The 25,413-nt window shown below is 43.8% G+C and overlaps 1 protein-coding gene across 1 annotated transcript; it reads left to right on the top strand.

Annotated features, from left to right (window-relative positions):
• The first annotated feature begins 157 nt into the window (after positions 1 to 157).
• On the top strand, positions 158 to 23,712 carry LOC140204774 (ankyrin repeat domain-containing protein 54-like). Its single transcript, XM_072271556.1, has 8 exons — positions 158 to 515; positions 8,872 to 8,919; positions 10,014 to 10,112; positions 12,693 to 12,764; positions 15,338 to 15,385; positions 17,291 to 17,415; positions 19,993 to 20,100; positions 22,969 to 23,712. Exons 1-8 carry the CDS (start codon positions 275 to 277, stop codon positions 23,041 to 23,043), a joined length of 816 nt encoding a protein of 271 aa, XP_072127657.1. The 5' UTR covers positions 158 to 274; the 3' UTR covers positions 23,044 to 23,712.
• The last annotated feature ends 1,701 nt before the right edge of the window (positions 23,713 to 25,413 follow it).

Genomic DNA, 25,413 nt, shown 5'->3' with positions numbered 1-25,413 from the left:
TAACTGACAGTAATGGGAACCAGAAAAATATTTTCCTCGTACAAAATCTGAATCAACAGCAAATTATATCTGTCATCAGGCACTGTGTCTGAACTTCTAATCCGTCGCAGGACCAGGTTCGTTCCCGCCCACCGAACAGCAACCCACGCCGCAATTGGATAGAAATGACAAAGCCGACCCGAGGGTCGATTGTGATTGGCCAGCCATTAGGTCAGTCATCTTGACGGCGCCCTCTGCGCCGGGAGAAGCGGCGGCGGCGGCGGCCGACGCGATCATGTCGGAGCAGCCGAGCTCGGAGGCCGAGTGCGCGGTGTCGGAGCAGAGGCTGCAGATGGCGGCCGCCGCCCTGCTGCAGCACAGCGCCCAGGCGCAGGCCCGCCTGCACTTGATGTGGCAGCGGCAGGAGGATCACCATCAGCAGCAGGAGCAACTGGGCGGCAAGATGGGCGTCAGCCGCCTTAGGCGGCAGTTCAAGGCGCACCGCCGGAGCAGCCCCCTCGGCAAGGAGGCTCACGGTCAGTGCGGGCGCCGACTGCAGCGCGCGCTCTCGTGAGGGAGGGAGGCCGGGGCTCGGGGGCGAGGAATGGAGCGGGGACGCGCGGTGCCTCCGCTTGTTGAGTTGTCACTGTGCCCCTCCCCCGCTCACCAGAACTCACACTCTTACATTCACACTTACCCATACACAAAGTCACACACACACCCATACACTCACTCTTACACACACACACACCCATACACTCACTCTTACACACACACACACACACACCCAACCATACACTCACACACACACCCATACACTCACTCTTACACACACACACACACACACACCCATACACTCACACACACACACACACCCATACACTCACACACACACACACCCATACACTCACACACACACACACCCATACACTCACTCTTATACACACTCACACACACACACACACACACTTACCCATACACAAAGTCACACACACACCCATACACTCACACACACACACACACCCATACACTCACACACACACACACACCCATACACTCACACACACACACACCCATACACTCACTCTTACACACACACACCCATACACTCACACACACACCCATACACTCACTCTTACACACACTCACACACACACCCATACACTCACACACACACCCACCCATACACTCACACACACACCCATACACTCACTCTTACACACACTCACACACACACCCATACACTCACTCTTACACACACTCACACCCCCATACACTCTCTCTTACACACACACACACACACACACACACCCCCATACACTCACACTCACATACACTCACACACATGCATACACTCACTACACTTACACACATACACTCACACATACGCACACACACTCTCATACATACACACACACACACACTCACAGACAGTCAATGCTGGAGGAACTCAGCAGGCCAGGCAGCATCTATTATATTGATTATATCATTATATTGAACCTCCTCCAATGAGACACCACGCCAGGGAAATTGCAAGGTCTGATCTTGCCACCAAAGTCTCCCACTGGATCAACTCCTGAAAGCTGCTCACGGTCACCGAGCATTTTGATGTTCTTGCGTCCAGCTCGGATCATCGTACAGTCATCCTGTTGTCGTTAACACAAGATACTCCGCAGATGCTGGGGTCAAAGCAACACTCACAACACGCTGGAGGAACTCAGCAGGTCGGGCAGCATCTGTGGAAACGAACAGTCAACGTTTTGGGCCGGAACCCTTCGACAGGGCTGAAGAGGGAAGGGGCAGAGGCCCTATAAAGAAGGTGGGGGGAGGGTGGGAAGGAGAAGGCTGGAAGGTTCTGGGTGGAAAAACCAGTAAGGGGAAAGATAAAGGGGTGGGGGAGGGGAAGCAGGGAGGGGATAGGCAGGAAAGGTGAAGAAGGAAAAGGGGAAAACACAATGCGTAGTAGAAGGAGGCAGAACCATGGGGGAGGGGGCAGAGCTAGGATCATTGTACTGTCATCCTGTTGTGTGTTGTTCCGCTGAATGTGGTTGGCATGCTTTGTTGGTGCCGGAATGTGGAGTGACACGGGCTGCCCCCAGCGCATCCTTAGCTTGTCGTCTTCTCCTTGGGCCCTTGGCTCCCAGTGGAGTGTAGGCCATCGAACACCTTCCATCTCCATCATCCTTGGTTGTGAACCAGGTATTGTCGGCTGTGCAGGATCCTGGCGACTTTCCCTGTGCTGCATCGTGTGCTCAGCCAATGATAAGCCTCTTCTCACAAAGTCGATGGAGTTCATCAATATTTTTGTAATCTGTTGTATTCACTGTACAGCTTCACCAGAGCCTGGTTGGCCAGCCTTACCCATTCCATCTCTCACAACGGGGACGTAGGGTTGGATGTTCAGAGGTGTCTTTACGTTGTACTGGTTGTTAATGAAAATGTTGCGTTTCACAGTACGTTTCGATGTATACGTGATAATTAAGTGAATCTGAATCCGTGGCGGGGAATAGACAGTCGATGTTTTGGGTCTGAAATATCTGCTGTTTATAGATGCTGCCTGATTTGAGTTCCTCCAGCACTTGGTGTGTGTTGCTCAAGATTTCCAGCATTTGCAGAATCTTTTTGTATCTGTGCCCAGTGGCAGCAAATCCAAATTGAGGGAGGTGGTTAGTGGGTCTGATTCCTGCAGGAAAATTCCCCACATCCTTTCGCATCCAGGAATTGTTGTGAATGAACGGATCAATAGAACCTCCACTGCATTCCCAGTCAAGAAATCTCATTATGGACCTAAATAGCCTATCCCCGGCAAAAAAAAATACTCCACACAACAGCAAATGGGGCTTCTGTGCACTGTGGGCTTTTTACGTTGGAAATGAACATAAAGATAATGTGTGGTAGAACAGCTGTGACAGGAGAGCAAGCAGGCAAGGGAAGAGCGCTGCCAACCGGCGTCACTGCCTCAGTGACTCTACTCAGTGCTCGCAGTTCTGCTTGGATCGATGGTCGCGGCTTGGAGATGGTGGGGAGAGAACGTATGTGGAAATGCCCCATTTCCTACCTGGCAGAAGTAGCCTGAAATTCCACAGCAGCCAGCAAATCTACCAAATTCAACCTGCTGGACCCCCAAACGCTCGCTCGTATGTATGGGATGCTCATAAAATCAGGCGTTTGTAACCCAGGGAGGCCCTGTACTGAGATGCTGATGGCTTTTGGATTGAATATTTAATCTTATGAGCTGATAGGATGTGCAAAAAAAGTCTTGTGTTTTAAAGATTATCTTTTTTAAAAAAAATTGTCACATGAACTTTGAAAGATGCACAATAGACATTAGGTGCAGGAGTAGGCCATTTGGCCCTTCGAGCCAGCACCGCCATTCCCTGTGATCAGGCTGATCATCCACAATCAGTATCCAGTTCCTGCCTTATCCCTGTAACCTTTGATTCCGCTATCTTTAAGAGCTCTATCCATCTCTTTCTTGAAAGCATCCAGAGACTTGGCCTCCACAGCCTTCTGGGGCAGAGCATTCCATATATCCACCACTCTCTGGGTGAATAAGTTTTTCCTCAACTCCGTTCTAAATGGCCTACCCCTTATTCTTAAACTGTAGCCTCTGGTTCTGGACTCACCCATCAGCGTGAACATGCTTCCTGCCTCCAGCGTGTCCAATCCCTTAATAATCTTATATGTTTCAATAAGATCCCCTCTCAGCCTTCTAAATTCCAGAGTATACAAACCCAGTCGCTCCAATCTTTCGACATATGACAGTCCCGCCATCCCGGGAATTAACCTTGTGAACCTACGCTGCACTCCCTCAATAGCAAGAATGTCCTTCCTCAAATTTGGAGACCAAAACTGCACACAGTACTCCAGGTGTGGTCTCACCAGGGCCCTGTACAGCTGCAGAAGGACCTCTTTGCTCTTATACTCAATTGCCCTTGTTATGAAGGCCAGCATGCCATTAGCTTTCTTCACTGCCTGCTGTACTTGCATGCTTGCTTTCAGTGACTGATGTACAAGAACACCTAGATCTCGTTGTGCTTCCCCTTTTCCTAACTTGACTCCATTTAGATAATAATCTACCTTCCCGATCTTACCACCAAAGTGGATAACCTCACATTTATCCACATTAAACTGCATCTGCCATGCACCTGCCCACTCACCCAGCCTGTCCAAGTCACCCTGCATTCTCATAACATCCTCCTCACATTTCACACTGCCACCCAGCTTTGTGTCATCGGCAAATTTGCTAATGTTACTTTTAGTTCCCTCATCTAAATCATTAATATATATTGTAAACAGCTGCGGTCCCAACACTGAACCCTGCGGTACCCCACTGGTCACCGCCTGCCATTCCGAAAGGGACCCGTTAATCGCTACTCTTTGTTTTCTGTCAGCCAGCCAATTTTCAATCCATGTCAGTACTCTGCCCCCAATACCATATGCCCTAATTTTGCCCACTAATCTCCTACGTGGGACTTTATCAAAGGCTTCCTGAAAGTCCAGGTGCACTACATCCACTGGTTCTCCCTTGTCCATTTTCATCGTTACATCCTCAAAATATTCCAGAAGATTAGTCAAGCACGATTTCCCCTTCGTAAATCCATGCTGACTCGGACCGATCCTGTTACTGCTATCTAGTTGTGTCGCAATTTCATCTTTTATTATTGACTCCAGCATCTTTCCCACCACCGACGTCAGGCTAACCGGTCTATAATTCCCTGTTTCCTCTCTTCCTCCCTTGAAGAGAGGGACAACATTAGCCACCCTCCAATCCACAGGAACTGATCCCGAATCTGTAGAACATTGGAAAATGATTACCAATACGTCCACGATTTCTAAAGCCACCTCCTTAAGTACCCTGCACAGAAATGTGTCATCATGCAGCAACAACCAATACAGTTGGACGATTATGTTGGGGCAGCCTGGAAGTGTCGCCATGCTTCCAGTGCTGACATAGCATGTCCACTATTTTACTAACTCTAACCTGTACGTTTCTGGAATGTTCAAAGTACATTTATTATCAAAGTATGTATGCAGCATACAACGCTGAAATGATTGGAGAAAACAATATAAAACACAGAAGAGCACATTTCAGTTCAGTTCAGCTCGTGTTCATTATCTGCAGGCTGCTCCGATTCAAAAAATTGTCCAAAAGTAGCAACGAAAAGAAAGGAACCAGAACTAGAAATAGAACACATCATAAAAACTGCATAGAGTCCTAATCTACAGTCCTTGTTGATTAAACCTTGCTCCTGCCCCATCTGCTGACAGCATCGAGAGAGAGAGAGATATCATTTAAATGCAGGGAGCTTCCCTCGGGAGGAGAGAGAGAGAGAGAGAGAGACTGCCAAACGCAGACACCTCTGGCAGCAGCAAGTGAGAGGCTAGTATTCGGCGCTGAACACTCGTTCGCCTTCCGCACTTACCTTGATGATTTTAATCTTCCACGGTGCTTTAATCAGCGAGATTGATGAGAGGTGGAGTTGATCATGGGCCCGTGCCACATCTGCAGGCTTTCTGATCTTCATGCTGCACAGTTTGGTCACTCCCTCGGAGACTGCAAAGCGCCGGATCGGCCCGAAATCACACTGTCAGAATGTAGATAACAGGCTCTAACAGTAGCAGAACCATATGTGAATCAAAAAGTAATGAAAGGAATTGCTTGGTGACCCATCTTGAAGACATCACCTTTGGTAGTGTTGTTCGCTGGCGCCCTCTTCTGAGAGGAAACAGAGCATCCAGAGGAAACCCATGGGGACATGGGGAGAACGGTCTCTTTACAGACAGCGGCGGGAAGTGATTGCCTGTGCTGTACTGTGCCAGCCATTTAAAAAAAAGAAATTGCAAGATTGACTGTAAAAATAAATAAATAAATAAATAAATACATGGGACTTTTGTTCTGCATTTCTTGACAAGGGCAGCTGAGCTCTGGTTAAACTTGTGAATGGGGATGCCACAAGGAAAAAGACTTGTCAGAAGGCATAATGATTCACTGTCGACCTGAAACATTATCCTTGTTCCTCTCTTCAGCCTGAGCTGCAGATCATTTCCAGTATTTTCTGTTTTTATATCAGCCTTCCTGGCTGACAATACTAGAAGCGTCTTAAAAGAAAGTATTTCACAGTGTTAAAGCAAAAGTGTTGTCAATCACAAAACACTTGTTATTTGTTGCATGTACCTAATGCAGTGGATTCCAGTTAATTGGGACACACTGGGATCAGTATATTTTGGCCTAATAAAGTGGATGCCCCAATTAACAGAAGTTTCATAGAGGTAGTTAAAAAGGAACAAAAAAAAGACAAACCACTTTTTAACTGAGTAACAAATTATGTATTTAAATGAAATACAGAACAAGTTAAAACACTAGAGTACTGTAAAACTGCATTAGTTCTTAATAATTATCAGCAGAGGAATTCATCCAATGTCATGTTCTTTTCATTGATCATGTAAATGACCAAAATCAGCGCAGATACCTATTACAGATAATGGACTGCCTTCATATCTTCACTGCTATTGTAACATTCAAGATGATTGTTGATACCTTCAAATTCTAACTTATTGAAGTAGTGAAGTCGTTTCATTTTCACTCCCGGTCGTTTCTAGCAACTCCAAGCCTGATTGCTTGAAACCGCAGAGAGCAAAAGACTTCTGAATTGTCTTACTGCTTATTTCTCGCCGACTATCAGTGACAAAAATCACTGCTTTTTGAACACAAACACATGCGACTGTTTGCTCTAAGCATGGTGTGTCTTAACAGCCCTACAAATGCACGTAACTGATGATAGTTAGAAACTGTTTGACAACAGTCTCCGGTCCCAATTAAGTGGCACAGGGTCCCGAATGAAGAGACACTTGTCTATTTTTTCATTAGGTTTTGTTCTTTAATGGTTGTCCCAAATTTGTGCCTGCCCTGATTAGCTAATGGCCCCAATTAACCGGAATCCACTATATATGTAAATGTCCAGTACTGTGCAAAAGAGACGGGCGATTGATAAATTCGTGGCCTAAGGTAGAAGGAGATGAGTTATACAGCTCTCGTTACATGCACATGCAGGTCAACTCTTTGATTGATTATGCAGGAAGTTTGAAGTTAATAACTCATCGGGGTGATTGATAAGTTCGTGGCCTAAGGTAGAAGGGGATGAGTTATTAAGTTCAATTTTGCACAGTACTGTAAATGTATAAGGCCAATAAAGTTGATCCTTGACTTATCAAGTACTTCCAGAAGTGTAGTTTAGACCAACACAGTGACGTCTCAGGTGGTAATGTGATCATTGCGCAGATACATCACTGAAATTCAACTGGCCGGTTTTGGTTTGTCGCTAGTGATACCCAATGTTAAAGTTTAAAGTAAATGTTATTATCAGAGTACATGTATGCACTTCATACAATCCTGAGCTTCAATTTCCTGCAGGCATACTTAACAAACCTACAGAATAGTAACTATAACAGGATCAATGACAGATCAACCAGAGTGCAGAAGACAACAAACTCTGCAAATACAAATATGAATAAATAATGAGAACATGAGAAAAGATAACGAGTTCGTAAGGTGAGATGATTGGTTGTGGGAACATCTCAATGGATGGGCAAGTGAGTGTAGTTATCCCCTTTGATCAAGAGCCTGACGGTTGAGGGGTAGTACATGGTTGTATGATTCCAGATGGTTTTGTACCTTCTATCTGATTGGAACAGCAAGGAGAGACCATGGCCTGGGTGGTGGGGATTTCTGACGATGGATGCTGCTTACCTACAACAATGTTTCATGTAGATGTGCTCAATGGTCAGGATGGCTTTACCCATGATATACTGGGGTGAATCCTACCTTTTGTAGGGTTTTCCGTTCAAAGGCATTGGTGTTTCCATACCAGGCTGTGATGCAGCCAGTCAATATGCTCTCCACTACACATCTATCGAAGTTTGCCAAAGTTTTAGATGTCATGGCGAATCTCCACAAACACTTAAGGAAGTAGAGGCGGTATCGTGCTTTCTTCGCTTTGCAATTGCACTTGTGTGATCTCTATATTCACGTAGTGTCATACAGCAAATGTCAGTAGGTTAGCTACTATTTTACCAAAAGTGTTTTTCTAATGATATGATTTATTAGTTAGTGCAGGCCGGTTATTTCCCGAACAGGTAGAACATTCACTTACGATGTCTGCCATAACTATTAGAATGTGCTGTGCTATAAATCTCGTCGTTGTCCTTGACTTCTCATACTGACAGTAGTTTTATAATATAGATGAAATGATGGTAATTTCTTTGAGACACTTAGATTCACCTCAAAAAAGCAATTCCTTTCTCCGATCTATGAATATTTGTGACTTTGGATAGTGTATGTCCAGAAAGCAAAAGTCAAAATCAATGGTTTTAAAGATGAATTTCACACACAGACTTGTGTTGTCAACCTGCAGTGTATGGTTCAAAATAAATTTATTATAAAGTACATGTTTCCTTGAGATTCATTCTGTTGCAGGCTTTTTCAGGAAAAAGGAAATACAATAGAATCTTATGGAAAAATGGTACATAAACAGACAAAGCCTGAAAAAGTATTGATCTGCAAAAGCAAACAAACTATGCATATAGAAATATTACCGAGAGCATGAGTTGTAAAGAGCTGTATAGGTCATAGAATCAGTCGGGGGTAGTGGTGAATGAAAGTATCCACTCCAGTGGAAGTGACTGAAATGTTTAATAAGTTTACCAAAAGCAGATAGATGTAAGCGCTCATTGCATTTAAAACAACTAGATCGAATTTTAAATGTCATTAACAAAAAATTAAACGGGAGCAATCTGATTATTTGAGTATTCTAATACTGATGTGAACTGTTGCCTATTTGATCTATTCATCTTGATCTGTGAGTTTTACAAATGACTCTGTTTATTTTGCAGCACAGAAACGATTACGAGAAGCCGCAAATGCAAACGAGGTTGAGACTGGTACGTTTGAATTACCTTTGCATTTGTACAGTTGTTCTTTTCCACGCCTTGAGGCGCATCGGGCAGCAACCTTGCCTTTTCTTTCGCGTTTGTCTGACTTTTATGAGGCTCGACATTCAACCCAGCACAGATGGAAAACGTGCAAGGAGGTGGCCAGATTTGAACCCGGGACCACTACCCTCGAAGTCCGGTGCAGTTGTCACTACACACCTGGCCAGCTTTTGTACAGTAAATTGCCTCTAAGTTGTGATGCCGTGACTGAAATGACTATAGTCATCAAGAAACCAGCTCCTTGCTGACTTCTGGTATCTGAATTTCTGTAGTTTTCTCCTCCCACTTGTAGCCTCTGCTCCTTTCTTTATCCGTTGAACTTCTCTCTGAAATTCCTTCTTTGTTTTACTTACAAAACCAAAGCTCAAAATTCAAAGTACATTTATTATCGAAGTATGTATACATTATACAACTTTGAGATTCGTCTCCTTACAGGCAGTCACAAAACAAACCTCAAAAGAACCCCTTTTAAAAAAAGATGACTGTCAGTCAATGCTCAAAGAGAGAATAAACAAATTGTGCAGACAATAGAAGTAAGCATACACTGTAGCTTCAGAATTGAAGTTTTGAAAGAGACAAGGCCAGGCACCACTGCAGTTAGAACAGGCCACAGCTTCAGTTCAGTGCGGGGCAGCGAGCAGAACCGGTCCTCACCTCTCCTCTGGTCCCAACACCTGCACCTTTTCAATCTGGCTCGGTGCTTAAACCGTCCAAACTTCCGGTTGTTCCGTGCTCTCAAACCACTCTGGGACCTGATCCTTCCGCCACGATTCGACCGGTACCTGAACTTTCCAGTTTGGCCCGGCGTTTAAATCAATCAGGCATCGGTACTTTCCTCACTCTCATGGAGGCCGCGACTCTGCCTTGTCTCTGCTTCAACACTGACTCCCTGTTTTCTCTACACAAAATAATACTTGATTCGAGTGCTCAGTGACCTGTTTTAACCTGAATTGATTGAGATGGTGAAAATTGAGTCAGAAATGACTGCTGAATGCTTATCTCTTGAATTATTTTTTAATCATTACCTTTTCTGTTCTGTTTAGTGAGCCAGTTACTCGAAGGTGGCGCTGATCCATGTGTAGCTGATGACAAAGGCAGGACTGCCCTTCATTTTGCCTCTTGTAATGGAAATAGCTCAATTGGTGAGTGTAGCTGAAGCAAACTTTGGGGTTGAGAGTGTTACGTACCCCGTAACTGGGTTGCCAAACCAGCAGAAATGGACCACTTAGTTGGAGTCTGGATTACTGGAACGAAGAAAGTTTTATTAAAGAAATAAGTAACATAGTACTCTAATCGCAAGGATAAAAATGCAACAGGTTAGCAAGGATAAAACACACATGTACACAGAACTAGGGTAATAGGAATCAATCAAGCTCTATCGCAGTCTAGGGGTAAAATGATCAGTCTCAAGTGACTCAGAGTTCAGTTCAGCTGAGTACAGTTCGCAGCAATCGCTGTTGTGCTGTTGGAGAGAGAGAGAGGGAGGGAATATGCAAATCTGGTACAAACAGACCTTTGATGTTCCTTGCAGTTAGCTTTCGGGCGAGCCCTTTTAATGTCTTCTGAGGTCACCGACTGTGACCCCTCCGTTCCGGATACCATCGTCCTTCCGCGGTGAACCCGGCACCCAGGCAAGGGCGGACACACACACCAGATTCCCGCCGATCGTACCTTTTCACCCTGTGTGTCTATGGTCGGTTCCGCGACCAGACCTCCAAACTCCCACCAACTTGTGGGGGCACACCGCACTTCCAGGGTCTCGTGATCTCGTGGTGTCTGTCTTGCTTTAGCGAACCTGTTCTTTTTATCCCCCTGCTGGGGTATCGCCTGTCCATCAAACTTCAAACAGTTTAGGTTCAAAGCAATCGGTCTGTCAATACTCGGACTGGTGTCTCTTTCCGTTATCTCTTTCTCCTCTCTCATTAACATTTTTGAATGCTGCTCCATTGTCTCACTTATCTCCCTCATTAGCATCAATCTTCTGATAATTTGGTTTTTCGTCACAAGAGGAATAATAAATCAGCCATAATGGAATGTGGAGCAGACTTGATGGGCTGAATGGCCTAGTTCTGCTCCTGTATCTTATGGAGTATTGTATTCAGTTCTGTTCAGCATGCAGTAGGAGGGATGTAATTGCACTGAAGAAAATTCAAGAATATTCACCAGGATGCTACATAGATTGGGGGGTTTTAGTTGTGGGGAGAAGTCGGGTAGGTATGGGCGGCTGCGGGGGGTGTAACTGGATTGAGATGTAAAGATTGTGAAAGGTAGGATATCATGATGAAGAGGATATAGATTTAAAGTAACAGGAAGGAGTTTTAAAGAAGATTGGAAGGAAATTTTGATTTTACCTGGAGATTGGCTGATATCTTGACAGAGGAAATGGTGGAATCGGATACAATTCTGGTGGCGTGGTAGTGTGGTGGTTTGCGCAGTGCTTTACATTACCGGTTTGATTTCTACCACTGTCTGTAAGGAGTCTGTACATTCTCCCCGCGACAGCATGGGTTTCCTCCAGGTGCTCGGGTTTCCTCCTGCATTCCAAAGATGTACAGTTAGGGTTAGTGAGTCGGTGAGTCGTGGGCTGCTGTGTTGGTGCTGGAAGTGTGGCGACACTTGGGCTGCCCCTGCACAACGCTTGCTGATTTGATTTGACGCAAACGATGCCTTTCACTGTATATTTTGACGCACATGTGACAAATAAAGTTAATCTTTATAATCAGTCACTGCACTTAAGAAATATTTAGACAGGCCCGTGAGTAGGCAAGGCAGAGAAAGATTTCTGTATCGTGTGTGGAAAATGGGTTTGGTGTCAATGGGCAGAAGCTATAGAATGGATGAGATGGGCTGAAGGGTTCATTTTCTGTTCTGTATAACTTTATGACTATAAAGGGTAATCAAAGTTCTTTTGCCACTCTGTGGCTGCCATTACTATTAATATGTAAAACATAAAGGCACAATTGTCAGGAAAAACTACTGGATAACTTCTGTTTTCTTACTTACTTACCTACTGTCTGTTACACTGCTGGTGTTGAGGGCAGCAATGAATGTCCTCCATCTCTGGTGGTGTTCAGGGCTTCCTTCATTGTATCAGTAGCTTCCTCTCAGTTTTCACCACTGTCAGTCATGTGAGTTCTGGGTGGAGACTCAGGAAAACCGTCACACTCAGATGTCGAAGGATTCTTCATTGCTGATTCCATAACGATTTTCCCATCAACCTGCGCCCAGACAATTCCCCTGCCATCCACGTACCTCTTAAATGTTGAAGTTAAACCTGTATCCACCACTTCCCCATCAGCTTGTTCCACACTCTCACCATCCGCTGAGTGAAGATGTTCCTCCTCATGTTCCCTTTAAACCGTTCACCCTAAACCCATACCTTTACCTTAAACCTTTACCCTCAAGCTTTAGACTCCCTTCCTCTGGGGGAAAATACTGCAACCATTTATACCCCCTCATGAATTTATATACCTGGATAAGGTCACCCCTCAGTCTGGTACACTCCAGGAAGAAAGATTTCAGCCCATGCAGCCTCTCCTTATAACTTAAGCCCTACGGTCCTGTGACATCCCAGTGAATTGAAAGTGCTTTGACAAGTAGCAGAAAAGTCACACCACATAATACCACATAAATCAATCCCTCCTCCTGACTTTGCTGATTCTTTCTGGATCAAACACAGTACATCAGCTGTTCTCTAACTTTGTTTCCTCTTTGTGCTTTAGTACAGTTGTTATTGGATCACGGAGCAGACCCCAACCAGAAGGATGGATTGGGAAACACACCGTTACATCTCGGTATGAGAGAAATGAGAAATCCTGCTGCTAGTTGCTAATGAACTCAGGTCGTCAGGGAACTAAAACTGCAGAACAAGGATTTGAATATTGAAAATTATTTCTGGATTTAAAGCCATGTTTTACTATTTTTACATTGATTTTCTTTGTTGTTTTACTTATTTATTGAGATATAGTGCAGAATAGTCCCTTCCGACCCTTCGAACCACACTGCCCAACAACCCCCGATTTAACCTTAGCCTAATCAGAAAACAATTTACAATAACTAATTAACCTATCAACCAGTACATCTCTGGACAGAACATAGGAGGAAACACACACTGTCACAGCGAGAACATACAACCTCCTTACAGGCAGCAGAGGGGATTGAACCCAAGCCTCTGACACTGTAAAGCATTGTGCTAACCATTACACTAATGTTTGCAAATGTACTTGAAAGGAACTGGGTACTGATTGTGGATGATCAGCCATGATCACAGTGAATGGTGGTGCTGGCTCAAAGGGCCGAATGGCCTACTCCTGCACCTATTGTCTATTGTCTATAAATGACATTGACCCCAAGGATATCTTATAACCTGCACAAAAGATCAAATTTTACAAAAGAACTTTTTTATCCCGAGCAACGCCTACCCAGAGCAGCAAAAAAACAGACGGGTGCCAGCCAGTTCTGTCAGCGGCACATTCAGCTTTCTCATGGGTAAAACAATATAGTTTGGTTTTGAGCCACAAACCCAACAGAATCAGGTTGAATATCACTGGCATATGTCGTGAAATTTGTTGTCTTTGAGGCAGCAGTACAATGCAATACATGATAAGAGGAAAAAAACTGAATTACAATGTAAAGATATATTAAATTGTTAAATAAATAGTGTTACAATATAAATAAAGTAGTGAGGTAGTATTCAAGGGTTCATTGGGTGGCATGGTAGTGTAATGGTCAGCATGACGCTTTATAGCACCAGCGACCCAGATTCAATTCCCACCACTGTCTGTAAGGAGCTTGTATGCTCTCCCCGTGACTGTGTGGGTTTCCTCCGGGTGCTCCAGTTTCCTCCCACAGTCCAAAGGCATACTGGTATACAGGAATGAGAGGGTTACCATATGAGGAACGTCTGGCAGCTCTTGGGCTGTGTTCCCTGGAGTTCAGGAGAATGAGGGGGGATCTCATAGAAACATTCCGAATGTTAAAAGGCCTGAACAGATTAGATATGGCAAAGTTATTTCCCATGGTAGTGGAGTCTAGGGCAAGAGGGAATGACTTCAGGATTGGAGGACATTCATTTAGAACTGAGATGCGGAGAGGTTACTTTAGTCAGAGGGTGGTAAATCTGTGGAATTTGTTGCCGTGAGCGGCTGTGGAGGCCGAGTCATTGGGTGTACTTAAGGCAGAGATAGATAGATTCTTGATTAGCCAGGGCATCAAAGGGTATGAGGAGAAGATAGAGTGGGGATGACTGGGAGGATTGGATCAGCCATGATTGAATGGCGAAGCAGACTCGATGGGTCAAATGGCCCACTTCTGTTCCTATATCTTATGGCTGGTAGGTTAATTGATCATTATAAGTTGTCCTGTTACTAGGTTAGGGTTAAAAAATTTGGGGATTGCTGGGCGGCGTGGCTTACAGGGCCAAAAAAGCCTATTCCACACTGTATCGCAATAAGTAAATGTTTAAAATGCCCATTCAGAAATCGGATGGTGGAGGGGAAAATGCTGTTCCTGAATTGTTGAGTGTGTGCCATCAGGCTTCTGTACCTCCTACCTTATGGTAACAATGAGAACAGGGGTTGACTTGGGTGATGGGGCTCCTTAATGACGGACACTGCTTTTTTTGTGGTATCACTCCTTGAAAATGTCTTGGATACATTGTCTAGGCGAGTTAACTAAAGCAATAAAAGCGCAAACAAAAAAATTGCAGTTGCCCCATGCTGGAAACATTCAGCATCTGTGAAATGAGGAACCTACTTAATTCAAAGGCATTAGGCCATACGGTCTGATCCTGTGTGATACAATTGTATAATTGTATCTCACAGGATGGAGTGGGATGTGGATAGAACTATCTCTGATAGGTAACTCAATGCTAATTATCGTTATTGTAGCTTAAGAAGTTTCTTTTACTTGTCCTCCTTTACTGCCATGATGAGGCCAAACACATGTTGGAGGATTAGCATCTGATTGCCCTCTCACCCTTTCAATTCTCATCTGCCCATCATCTTCCTCTGGATCCCCTGCTCCTTCCCTGGTCCACTGTCCTCTCCTATCAGATTCCGTCTTCTTCAGCCCTTTACCAATTCCAGCTATCACCTCCCAGCTTTACTCCTCCTCCCCTTCCCCAGCCACTCATCTTCTCCCTTGCCTATCACCTGCCAGCTTGTACTCTTTCCCCTCCCCCCTCCATCTTCTTCTTCTGGCTTTTGCCCCACTCCTTTTCAGTACTCTTGAAGGGCCTTGGCCTGAAACGTTGACTGTTTCTTCCCTTCCATAGATTCTGCCTGACCTGCTGAGTTCCTCCACTGTTTTCTGTGTGTTGCCTTTATGATGTAAAATATTATCTAACATTTGATTCTGTTCTTCATAGCTGCCTGTACAAACCACGTACCAGTGATCACTACACTATTAAGAGGAGGTATGTAAGTGCTACTAATTTTAAATGTATACATAGTTTCTAATAGTTTGCATTTACAAGGGACTTTTTATAATAATGTGGTTTTATTTTTCATACATCCTTACAAATTGCAATCTACCCTTGTATAAGTGTATATAATCTGCCTACTATCAGTCCTAGGGCAAAGTGGACTAGCCTAGACTACGAGTGTGATGACTTCTGTGCTTTGATTTTCTGATTGATAAAGGTCAAAACTGGGTTAATAAAGTTGTTTGTTCTTTGTGGTGAGAACAATTGAAATGGAAATATGAGTTCTCGGATTGGGGGATAGTAGATTAACTTGTTTGGCTTGAAACAAGTTTTTGCTTTGCAATGTAAAATTATTATTTTTATTCTCCATGGGTGAAACACATCATCAATCACTTCCGAATCTTATTTGGAGAAAAATTCAATCAGCTGCATCCTATCATTAATTGCTCTTAGAATCCCAACGTGAAATGAAATAGTTTCTTCTGTAAAACTATCTCTGCAGAGGAACTGGGACCACGTTGTCCTTAAGATAAATACAAAAGATTCTGTAGATGCTGGAAATCCTGAGCAACAGAAACAAAATGCTGGAGGAACTCAGCAGGTCAGGCAGCATCTATGGAAATGAATAAACAGTAGAGAGACCCTTTGTCAGGACTGGGTAGCATTCTGTGTGTTGTCCTTAAGGTGCCTGTGGTGGGCAGTCATGGGACAATACTGTCTCACTACCTCAGCGCTGGATGGGGAAGCCTGAAACGCTGAGAAATTTTCTTGTATTAACTGGGTTTAATAATTTCCATCATCCCCTCAAAACTAATCAATAAGCTCCAAGACCTTGGTCTCAATACCTCCTTGTACAATTGGATCCTTGATTTCCTCACTTGCAGTCCCCAGTCAGTTCAGATTGGCAGCAACACCTCCTCCACGATCTCCCTCAGCACTACCACAAGGCAGTGTGCTTCGTCCCCTGCTCTGCTAGCCTTACACTTATGACTGTGTGGCTAAGCGCAGCTCCAGTGCCATATTCAAGTTTGCCAATGAAACCACTGTCACGGGGCAAATCATAGGTGGTGAGGGAGACAGAAAAACTGGCCGAGTGGTGCCTTAACAACAACCTCTTATTGAATGTCAGCAAGACCAAGGAGCTGATTATTGACTTCAGGAGGAGGAAACTGGAGGTCCATAGCTAGTCTTCATCAGAGATCAGAGGTGGAGAGAATCAGCAACTTTAAATTCCTTGGTGTTAGCAGATGGAGTTTAACCTGGTCAAATGTGAAGTGTTGCACTTTGGGAGATCAAATATAAAGGGTCAGCACCCTGTTAATGGCAAGACTCTGAAATGTTAATGTGCAGAGGGATTTTGGGGGCCAAGTCCGTAGCTCCCTGAAAGGTGACAGTTCCGGTGCTGCCACAAGCAAGCGAAGATCTGCAGATGCTGGAAATCCATGCAGCACATACAAAATGTTGGAGGAACTCAGCACCTGTGGAAAAGTGCACAGGTGATGTTTTAGGCTGAGACCCTTCAGCCGGACACTTTCTGTGCTGTACTGTACTAAGTTCTTTAACCACAAACAATTTTGTCACCTGAAATGCATTTGAGACCTTTGACTACATGATCCTCTCCCCCTGTATATTTGGTTCCGTTTAAGTTATTGGTGACCAACGATGGAGTAACCTCCCCTTTCATGTCATAGTCATAGTCATACTTTATTGATCCCGGGGGAAATTGGTTAATTTCCTCATTCTCATTCAGTTCACTGGCTTTGAGTGGTGCTGCAGCAGGTAGAGGTGATTCAGTTTCACACCAAAGCAGCAGTTCAGACTGGGCCAGCTGGAAATTCCTGGCCTCTCGTGACTGGCAGTAAGAGGCTGACGGGGAACCCCCTTTGTTGCCCTCAGGTGCTCGAGTGGATGCCCTCGACCGAGCAGGAAGGACGCCGCTCCACCTTGCTCGGTCTAAGCTGAACATCTTGCAGGATGGACATTCACACAGTTTAGAGGCGCTTCGGGCTGAGGTGAAGCAGGTAAGAGAAAGACTTTTTTCCAGCAACTAACCTGGCTCTCTGCTTAAAACTCTTGATTTCATTTTGAAACTAGTTTAACTCCCATGGTGATGCAGATGAAGTCAGCAATGGGAAACCGAGCAGCGAAATGAGCCTCCTGCAGAGTGTAATCCTAATCCCTGTTATTATCTCGTATTGCAATGCTTGGTCTCTTCCCAAGCTCCTGTTATCTTTACATCCTGTACAGAACCTCTGGATCTAAATCCCTTACCTTGTACTAATTACAATTTACTGTATCTTTCTGTCTCAAGTAATCGCTAGCTAATCTCTTTAAGAACAGTATCTCATTCGGCTTTTACAGACTGCAGTCCAATGGCATGAATGTTGAATTTTTCAGTTTGAATGTTTAAATCCAAGGTTCTTTTCAAAGTCAAAACGAGGCACAAAATGTGTTGCTCCACTATTGTTTTATTAAGAGTTGTTTTAACAGACAATGACAAAGAAAGCTAAAATTCAGAATAAGAATATGGCTCCTAGCATAAAACGTCTATTTTATATCCATAGAGAGAAGGAAAATTCCATTCTAATCTGTAGATTGAATTTAGAACATAGATTACAGCACAGGAACAGGCCATTCGGCCCACAATGTTGTGCTGAACCAGCTAAAAAGCAAATCAAAAACACCCAAACACTAATCCCTCCTACCATATCCCTCCATCTTCCTTGTATCACGTGTCTAACCTTTAAAGCCTCTTTGCCCCTAATACCATACCAGTTTTATAAAGTTGCAAAATAACTTCCTGATTTTTGAACTCATTGTCGTGACCAATAAAAGCAAGCATTCCGTAAGGGATCTTAACCACCTTATCGACTTCCGTAGCCACTTTGAAGGAGTGATGAACTTGGATCCCAAGATCTCTCTGCTCAGTGACACTCTGGAGGATCTTGCCCTTCAGAATACCGTCTCCTTGCATTTGGCTTACCGAATTGCAATATGTCACGTTTATCTGGGTTAAGCTCCATCTGCCGTTCCTGATATATATTGCACTGTATTTTTTGCCAGTCTTCCACACTATCCCCAACTCCACCAATCTCGGTATCATCTGCAAGTTTACCCATCTACATCTTTCATCCGGGTCATTTATATAAACAGCAGGGGTCACAGGACGGATCCCTGCAGAACCACTAATTACAGATCTGCAGTTCAAATCAGTCCCTTCAGTCACTACCCTCCTGGTCTTTGTGCAGGCCAGTTCTGAATCCAGACAGCTAAAAGGAAAGCACTTGGTGATACGCAATAAAAAGTTAAGCAATGGGAACAGCACATTCATTTTACGCAGAACTTTCCAGAATTATAGTCTGTATAACCACTTGAGACACATTAAACTGTTATGTGTATAAAGACTACTTAAAATACAAGCAGATAAATACTGTCAAGTTGCAAAGGAAGTGACAATAAACAGTTGGATCCAACAGTAACCCACTCCCCTCCCCCTGTGTTGCTTTCCCACTCTCAGCAATCTACCCAGGGTCACCCTTCAACTATTTATCTTGTCCATCCAACCCAACCTCTCCCTTCTCACCTGGACTCATTGCCCTCCCACAGCTGGTTCTATCATCCTTGTACCTTGGTGTCTTCTCTTCTGCTTTACCTTTCTTGTCCTCCTCCCCACCTTGTTCTGTCTGCTTTTTTTTAATATACCCTTCTATATCTTTGTCTCTCTAACTTTAATCCTGTGCCTCTGAAATGCAGAATCTGATTAATTTATTTATCACTCGAACACTGAAATAGGTCACTTGAGTTAACAGCCAACAGAACCTAAGGAAGTGCCGGGGGTAGTCCGCGTGTGTCACCACACGTAGCATGCCCACAGTGTTCAGCAGAACCAATGCAACAAGGCAACAACAGCAAAGCAAGCCCCTTTCCTCCTTCCCGTCCACATAGACAGTCATCCAATCCTAGGAGGTTCTGTGTCCGCACCTCCTGGACTCACGGACTTGCAGACTACCAACTTCCTCGGCAGGCTCACACATTCAGGGCTTTGGCAGTTGGATTTTGACTTCCTGACTTCCATTCGACCCCAGGACTTGTCAATGACATGACCCTGAAATACTCTCATTCTTCCCGTACATGTTTTTTTTTTCTTTCTTCTTCCAATAGGAAAAAAGGGAAGGGTGGGGGAAGAAATTACTGGAAGTTAGAGAATTTGATGTTCATGCCATTAGGTTGGAGGCTACCCAGGCAGAATGAGGTGTGGCTCCTCCCCTCTGAGCTCAGCCTCATCATGGTCAGGAATTTGACATTCTCTCTTTCTTGCAGACTCGTTTTCATTATTGCCTGACTTATTTAAAAAATAGAAGCGGGTCATCTGCTCTGCTGTCCAGTAAGATGATGGCTGCTCCCTAATCCATTTTCCCAGATGGACTCTAATGTTGATGGTGTGAAACTGTGCACAACTTGTGTTTGGCATTAGGTGGGATCATTTCAATAACAACAGAAGTTTAACGTCTTGGGGATGTTTACTGTCACTCAAGTACTGCATTTACTGCATTAGGAGTCTTAAGTGTGTGTCAGGTTATGCTGTTTCCCTTCTTCAGATCATTCAGATGCTGCGTGAATACTTGGAACGACTGGGTAACCGTCAAGAAACTGAGCAGTTGGATGATCTTTGTACAAAACTTCAGATGACCAACACCAAGGAAGAGGTGGGTACAAATAGGAGAAAGGGTTCCAATTAAGGATAGTCGGTTTAGTAGGGGAAAGATCTCAAACCCTAGTGAGTGAAGTGTTGGCTGCTGATTTTAATAGCCCTGATTCTAAGGATGAGAGTGAAAGCTAATGAGTGGAGGCTGAAGGTGTTAGGTGACCACCTCTTGGCTCCTGGTGTTATGGGAGAGAAAGCCTTTGATCACTCCTGCTGGTATCAGCTGCTGTTTATACTCTCCCCAACCCCCCACCCCAGCCAGCCCCAAACACTCAGTCTGTTGACTTCCTCAAAGACTGTAGCACCGTCCAGCACTGTTTCCTCTGGAGAAAATTCTACCCAATGCTTCTAATCAGACTGAGCAATTCTCCCAAGATTTTTATTTATATTCTGGTGTTGGCCATTTTAGACCATAAGACATAGGAGCATAATTAGACCATTCATGTTAGCTACAGCATTCCATCATAGCTGATTTATTATCCCTTTCAACCCCATTCTCCTGCTTCTCCCTGTAACCTTTAGCACCCTTACTAATCAAGAATCTAAAATCTTTGCTTTAAATACTGTGGATTCCAGTTAATTGGGCCATTTGTTAATCGGGATAGCTGCTTATTTGAGACAACTCTAAAAGAACAAAAACGTATTCAGAAAATTGCTGGGACTCCTTTCATTTATTTGGGACACTATGCTGCTTAATTGGGACAGGAGACTTGACGACTAGGTTGTAACTAGCATCAATCGCATGGACTTGTGTGGCTGTTAGACGCTCCACTTGCTTAGAGCGAAGTTTTTAAATAGCGTCAGTTGCATGTTGTTGGTGTTCGAAAAGCAGTGATTTTTGTCACATAGTTGGTGAGAAATAAGCAGTGAGACAATTCAGAATTGTTTTGGTCATTGTGGTTTCAAACATTCAGGTGTGGGGATGCCAGAAATGGCCAAGGGTGAAAATGAAACATTTTCACTACATCAACAAGTTAGGGACTATGAAGAATTTGAAGGTATTGACAATCATATTGAATATTACAATGAAAATGAAGATTGTAGCAACTGCAGTCCCCTGTGTCTCAGCTGATTCAATAGACAATAGGCACAGGAGTAGGCCATTCGGCCCTTCGAGCCAGCACCGCCATTCACTGTGATCAGGCTGATCATCCACAATCAGTATCTAGTTCCTGCCTTCTCCCCATAACCTTTGATTCCGCTATCTTTAAGAGCTCTATCCATCTCTTTTTTGAAAGCATCCAGAGACTTGGCCTCCACAGCCTTCTGGGGCAGAGCATTCCATATATCCACCACTCTCTGGGTGAAAAAGTTTTTCAGCATTAATTCAGCATTAAGTTCTGATTGAAGCAGTGAATTACTTTGTCCATGCAGACAGCACTTCTGCTCAGTGAACCAAATGAAGATCTCGGAACTGATCATTTCAATCCCTATACCAAAGCAAGGGTTAGAGGCAGTGACTTCAGGTCTTAGGTGGTGTTGATGAGCCTTATAAAACTATACACTCAGTGGCTATTTTATTAGTTACCTCTTATACCTAATAAAGTAGCCACTGAGTGTCTTCTGCTGCTGTAGCCCATCCACTTCAAGGTTCTACGTGTTGTGCATTCAGAGGTGCTCTTCTGCACACCACTGTTGTAACGTGTGGTTATTTTGAGTCATTATCACCCTCCTGTCAGCTTGAAACAGTGTGGCCATTCTCCTCTGAACCCTCTTATTAGCAAGGTGGTTTTGCCCACAGAAATGCTGCTCACTGGATTTTTTTGCACCATTCTCTGTACGGTTGTACGTGAAAATCCCAGGAGATCAGACCACCCCATCTGGCACCAATAGTCATTCCACAGTCAAAGTCACTTAGATTACATTTTTTTCCCGTTCTGATGTTTGGTCTGAACAACAGAACCTCTTGACCATGTCTGCATGCTTTTATGCATTGAGTTGCTGCCACGTGATTGGCTGATTAGATATTTGCATTAATGGGCAGGTGTACAGGTGGACCTAATAAAATGGCCCCCGAGTGTAGAATGGTGTAACTCAGTTACAGGCGCTTCGATTCACAATGTTGGGCTGACTTTTTAATCTTTTCCATCAACCACTTCACATCCCAGCTCTGCATACTGTCAATGTCCTGTTGTAAAGTACAGCAACTTTCTAACTATCCACAACACCACCAACCTTCATGTCATTTGCAGACTCGCTATCCCACCCTTCCACTTCCTCATCCAAGTCATTTATAGGTTTGGTTTATTATTGTCACGTGTACAGTCAGAAGGTTTCGGTTGTGTGCCTTACTGATAAATCTATTCAATGCACAAATATATTGGCGTAGTTAAAACAATAAGAATAGAGTGCAGCAATTACAGGATAAGTGCAATGCAGGTAGACAAATAATATCTGCAGATGCTGGAGAACCAGGGTAACACACACAAAATACTGGAGGAACTCAGCATGTCAGGCAGCATCTATGGAGAGGAACCAACAGTCTACATTTCAGGCCAAGACCCTTCGTCAGGACCCTAATGTGTCACAGCGTGAAACATCCACCGATCAACTTCCAGCTTCTCTCTTCACCCCTCTCCTTCACCCACCTACCCTTTCCCGTCTTCTTATCCTGGCTTTTTCCCCTTTAGTCACGCTTGACACGTCTCGGCCCAAAACATCGACTCTTTATCCCTCTCCATAGATGCTACCTGATCTGCTGAGTTCCTCCAGCGTTTTGAGTGTGTATTGTTGTTCAGGCAGGCAAATAAAGCTCATGGTAGATTGAGCACTTAAGCTCAATTATCCATCCAAGTCTGTAAACAGCTTTTGGGAGTTTTGCCAGAAGACCTTGTTTGTAACTTGCTGTTGCCTTCCTGTTGCTCCACAGGTTGATGAAGTGGCTGATCTCCTTTCGAGCTTCACAACCCTCAGCCTACAGATACACAACTTAGACAAAAGGTAACTGACTCCGTTCCCAGCACTGCCATTGTTAAAGTACGGCAGGAACCAAAGGAAGAACAAAGATTCACGTGAGACCTGTGGAAGTGATGATGTGACTTGTCTTCATCTCCGTCTTGATCTTAGGAACTTTGCAGGATTCTCATTTTCAATGCAATAAAAATGTTGATGACATTTTGGAACGAAGCTTTGAGTTTCACAGTCCACGTGTTAATTGTGCTGGATTTTGAAAATAATGTGGACAAGTGCGCCCAAAGCTGGCAGCCTTCATATTTCCAACACGACATCTGCAACACCATGCAGTAATTCATGATGAAGTACAAGGAACATTTTCCAAGTATTTTTATTTAATTATACATGTTGATAGTTTAAGTAAGAGCTAACAATCCCTTCAGGAGTTCCCAACCTGGGGCCCGTGGACCCCTTGCTTAATGGTAATGGTCCATGGCATAAACAAATTTGGAAACTCCTGAATCCCTTGAATTTATTCTTAATGGGCCTATTACTGATTTGTGTCATGAGAAGCTATCATTTTTATCTGAGATAAAAGAATGTAAAATTGTAATGATAAATGGGTTTTCAATGCAGAGTTTTAGCATGTAAAATAAAATTCAAGAAACTTTCACAAGCATGTGTCCTGATGAAGGGTCCTGATCCAAAATGTTGACTGTTTACTCTTTTCCTTAGATGCTGCCTGACCTGCTGAGTTCCTCCAGCATTTTGTGTGTGTTGCTTCAAGATACTTTGTTAATTTTTGGTGAAACTGTGATTTGATCTTCAGAATTCATTTTGCAATTTTTCTTTAAACAGTAGAGCTAAAGCTCTACACAGCATGGAGTATAGTGTGAACAGATTGAGAGTTGAGTGGTGGTGTGGTATTGAGTATCATATCTGTGCCTAATTCAGCTCCTATATCTTATGGACTTAATCAAATCGTGGGCACCAAGTGAAATTACTGTTCCCTTTGGTACTGAATGGGAAGAACAAGGTTACAGATTTGTTCATTTACACTTCCCTCGTCAAGTCTGAGGTCTTTCCCAGGTGCTGAACTGGCCTTGATGACGAACACTGCATGTATTCTCAGTACAGGCGCTCACACAATGGTCTGAACCCGCTTCCTCCCCTCTCACCGTTTAGAAAGGCATTCATCTGTTGAGTCTACTCTGATGCACAGCCACGGCATCTGTAGTAGCATTCGTTATCTGTGGTGCAGTCACTAAATAGCAAATGGGTGAATGCTAACTCCTACTCTAGCTTATGTGTCTCAATCCCATTCCGGAGATGTAACATTCTGGTGAATTTGGGGATTTCTCAATTGTTGGGGGACGTTGAACACCAGAACTAAGTATATACGATTTTGATTCTGTGCTGAAGAGCAGTTCTCCATGATCTCACTGATGTTTGTAGTACAAACTACAGAACTGAAAATGGATTGTAATCAAGTGTTAAAGGTAATTTTATTATCAAAGTAGATACAATTGGCGTTCATAGTAGGTGCAAAGATACACAAATAGAATCAATGAAAAATTACACAAAAGAACAGGCAAGCAATGTGCAAAAGAAGGCTAACTCTGCACACAGAAAAATAAATAAACAAACAAACAAATAAATAAATAATACTGAGAACATGAGTTGTTGAGTCCAGAGTTTGTGCTGTGACTAATGGCTAATATGAGCGGAGCATAAATGTTCATCCCTGTTTGGCAAAAGAATAAATCAAGGAAGGTAGTGCACCCGTGGCTGACGAGAAATTAGGGATAGTATCAATTCCAAAGAAGCAGCATACAAATTAGCCAGAGAAAGTGGCTCACCTGAGGACTGGGAGAAATTCAGAGTTCAGCAGAGGAGGACAAAGGGCTTAATTAGGAAGGGGAAAAAAGATTATGAGAGAAAACTGGCAGGCAACATAAAAACAGACTATAAAAGCTTTTATAGATATGTAAAAAGGAAAAGACTGGTAAAGACAAATGTAGGTCCCCTGCAGGCAGAAACAGGTGAGTTGATTATGGGGAGCAAGGACATGGTAGATCAATTGAATAATTACTTTGGTTCTGTCTTCACTAAGGAGGACATAAATAATCTTCCAGAAATAGTAGGGGACAGAGGGTCCAGTGAGATGGAGGAACTGAGGGAAATACATGTTAGTAGGGAAGTGGTGTTAGGTAAATTGAAGGGATTGAAGGCAGATAAATCCCCAGGGCCAGAGGGTCTGCATCCCAGGGTGCTTAAGGAAGTAGCCCAAGAAATAGTGGATGCATTAGTGATAATTTTTCAAAACTCGTTAGATTCTGGACTAGTTCCTGAGGATTGGAGGGTGGCTAATGTAACTCCACTTTTTAAAAAAGGAGGGAGAGAGAAACCGGGGAATTATAGA

This window comes from Mobula birostris, chromosome 11 (assembly GCF_030028105.1).
Source record: "Mobula birostris isolate sMobBir1 chromosome 11, sMobBir1.hap1, whole genome shotgun sequence".
In the NCBI taxonomy this organism is placed as follows: domain Eukaryota; kingdom Metazoa; phylum Chordata; class Chondrichthyes; order Myliobatiformes; family Myliobatidae; genus Mobula; species Mobula birostris.
Note: the sequence above shows the minus strand (reverse complement) of the source record. Positions and strands in the feature narration are given on the sequence as shown.

Coding starts and splice junctions, on each gene's coding strand:
- LOC140204774 (XM_072271556.1), top strand. CDS start 275: ATGTCGGAGCAGCCGAGCTCGGAGGCCGAGTGCGCGGTGTCGGAGCAG. Junction 516..8,871: donor CCTCGGCAAGGAGGCTCACG/GTCAGTGCGGGC, acceptor TTTATTTTGCAG/CACAGAAACGATTACGAGAA. Junction 17,416..19,992: donor TTCGGGCTGAGGTGAAGCAG/GTAAGAGAAAGA, acceptor TCCCTTCTTCAG/ATCATTCAGATGCTGCGTGA.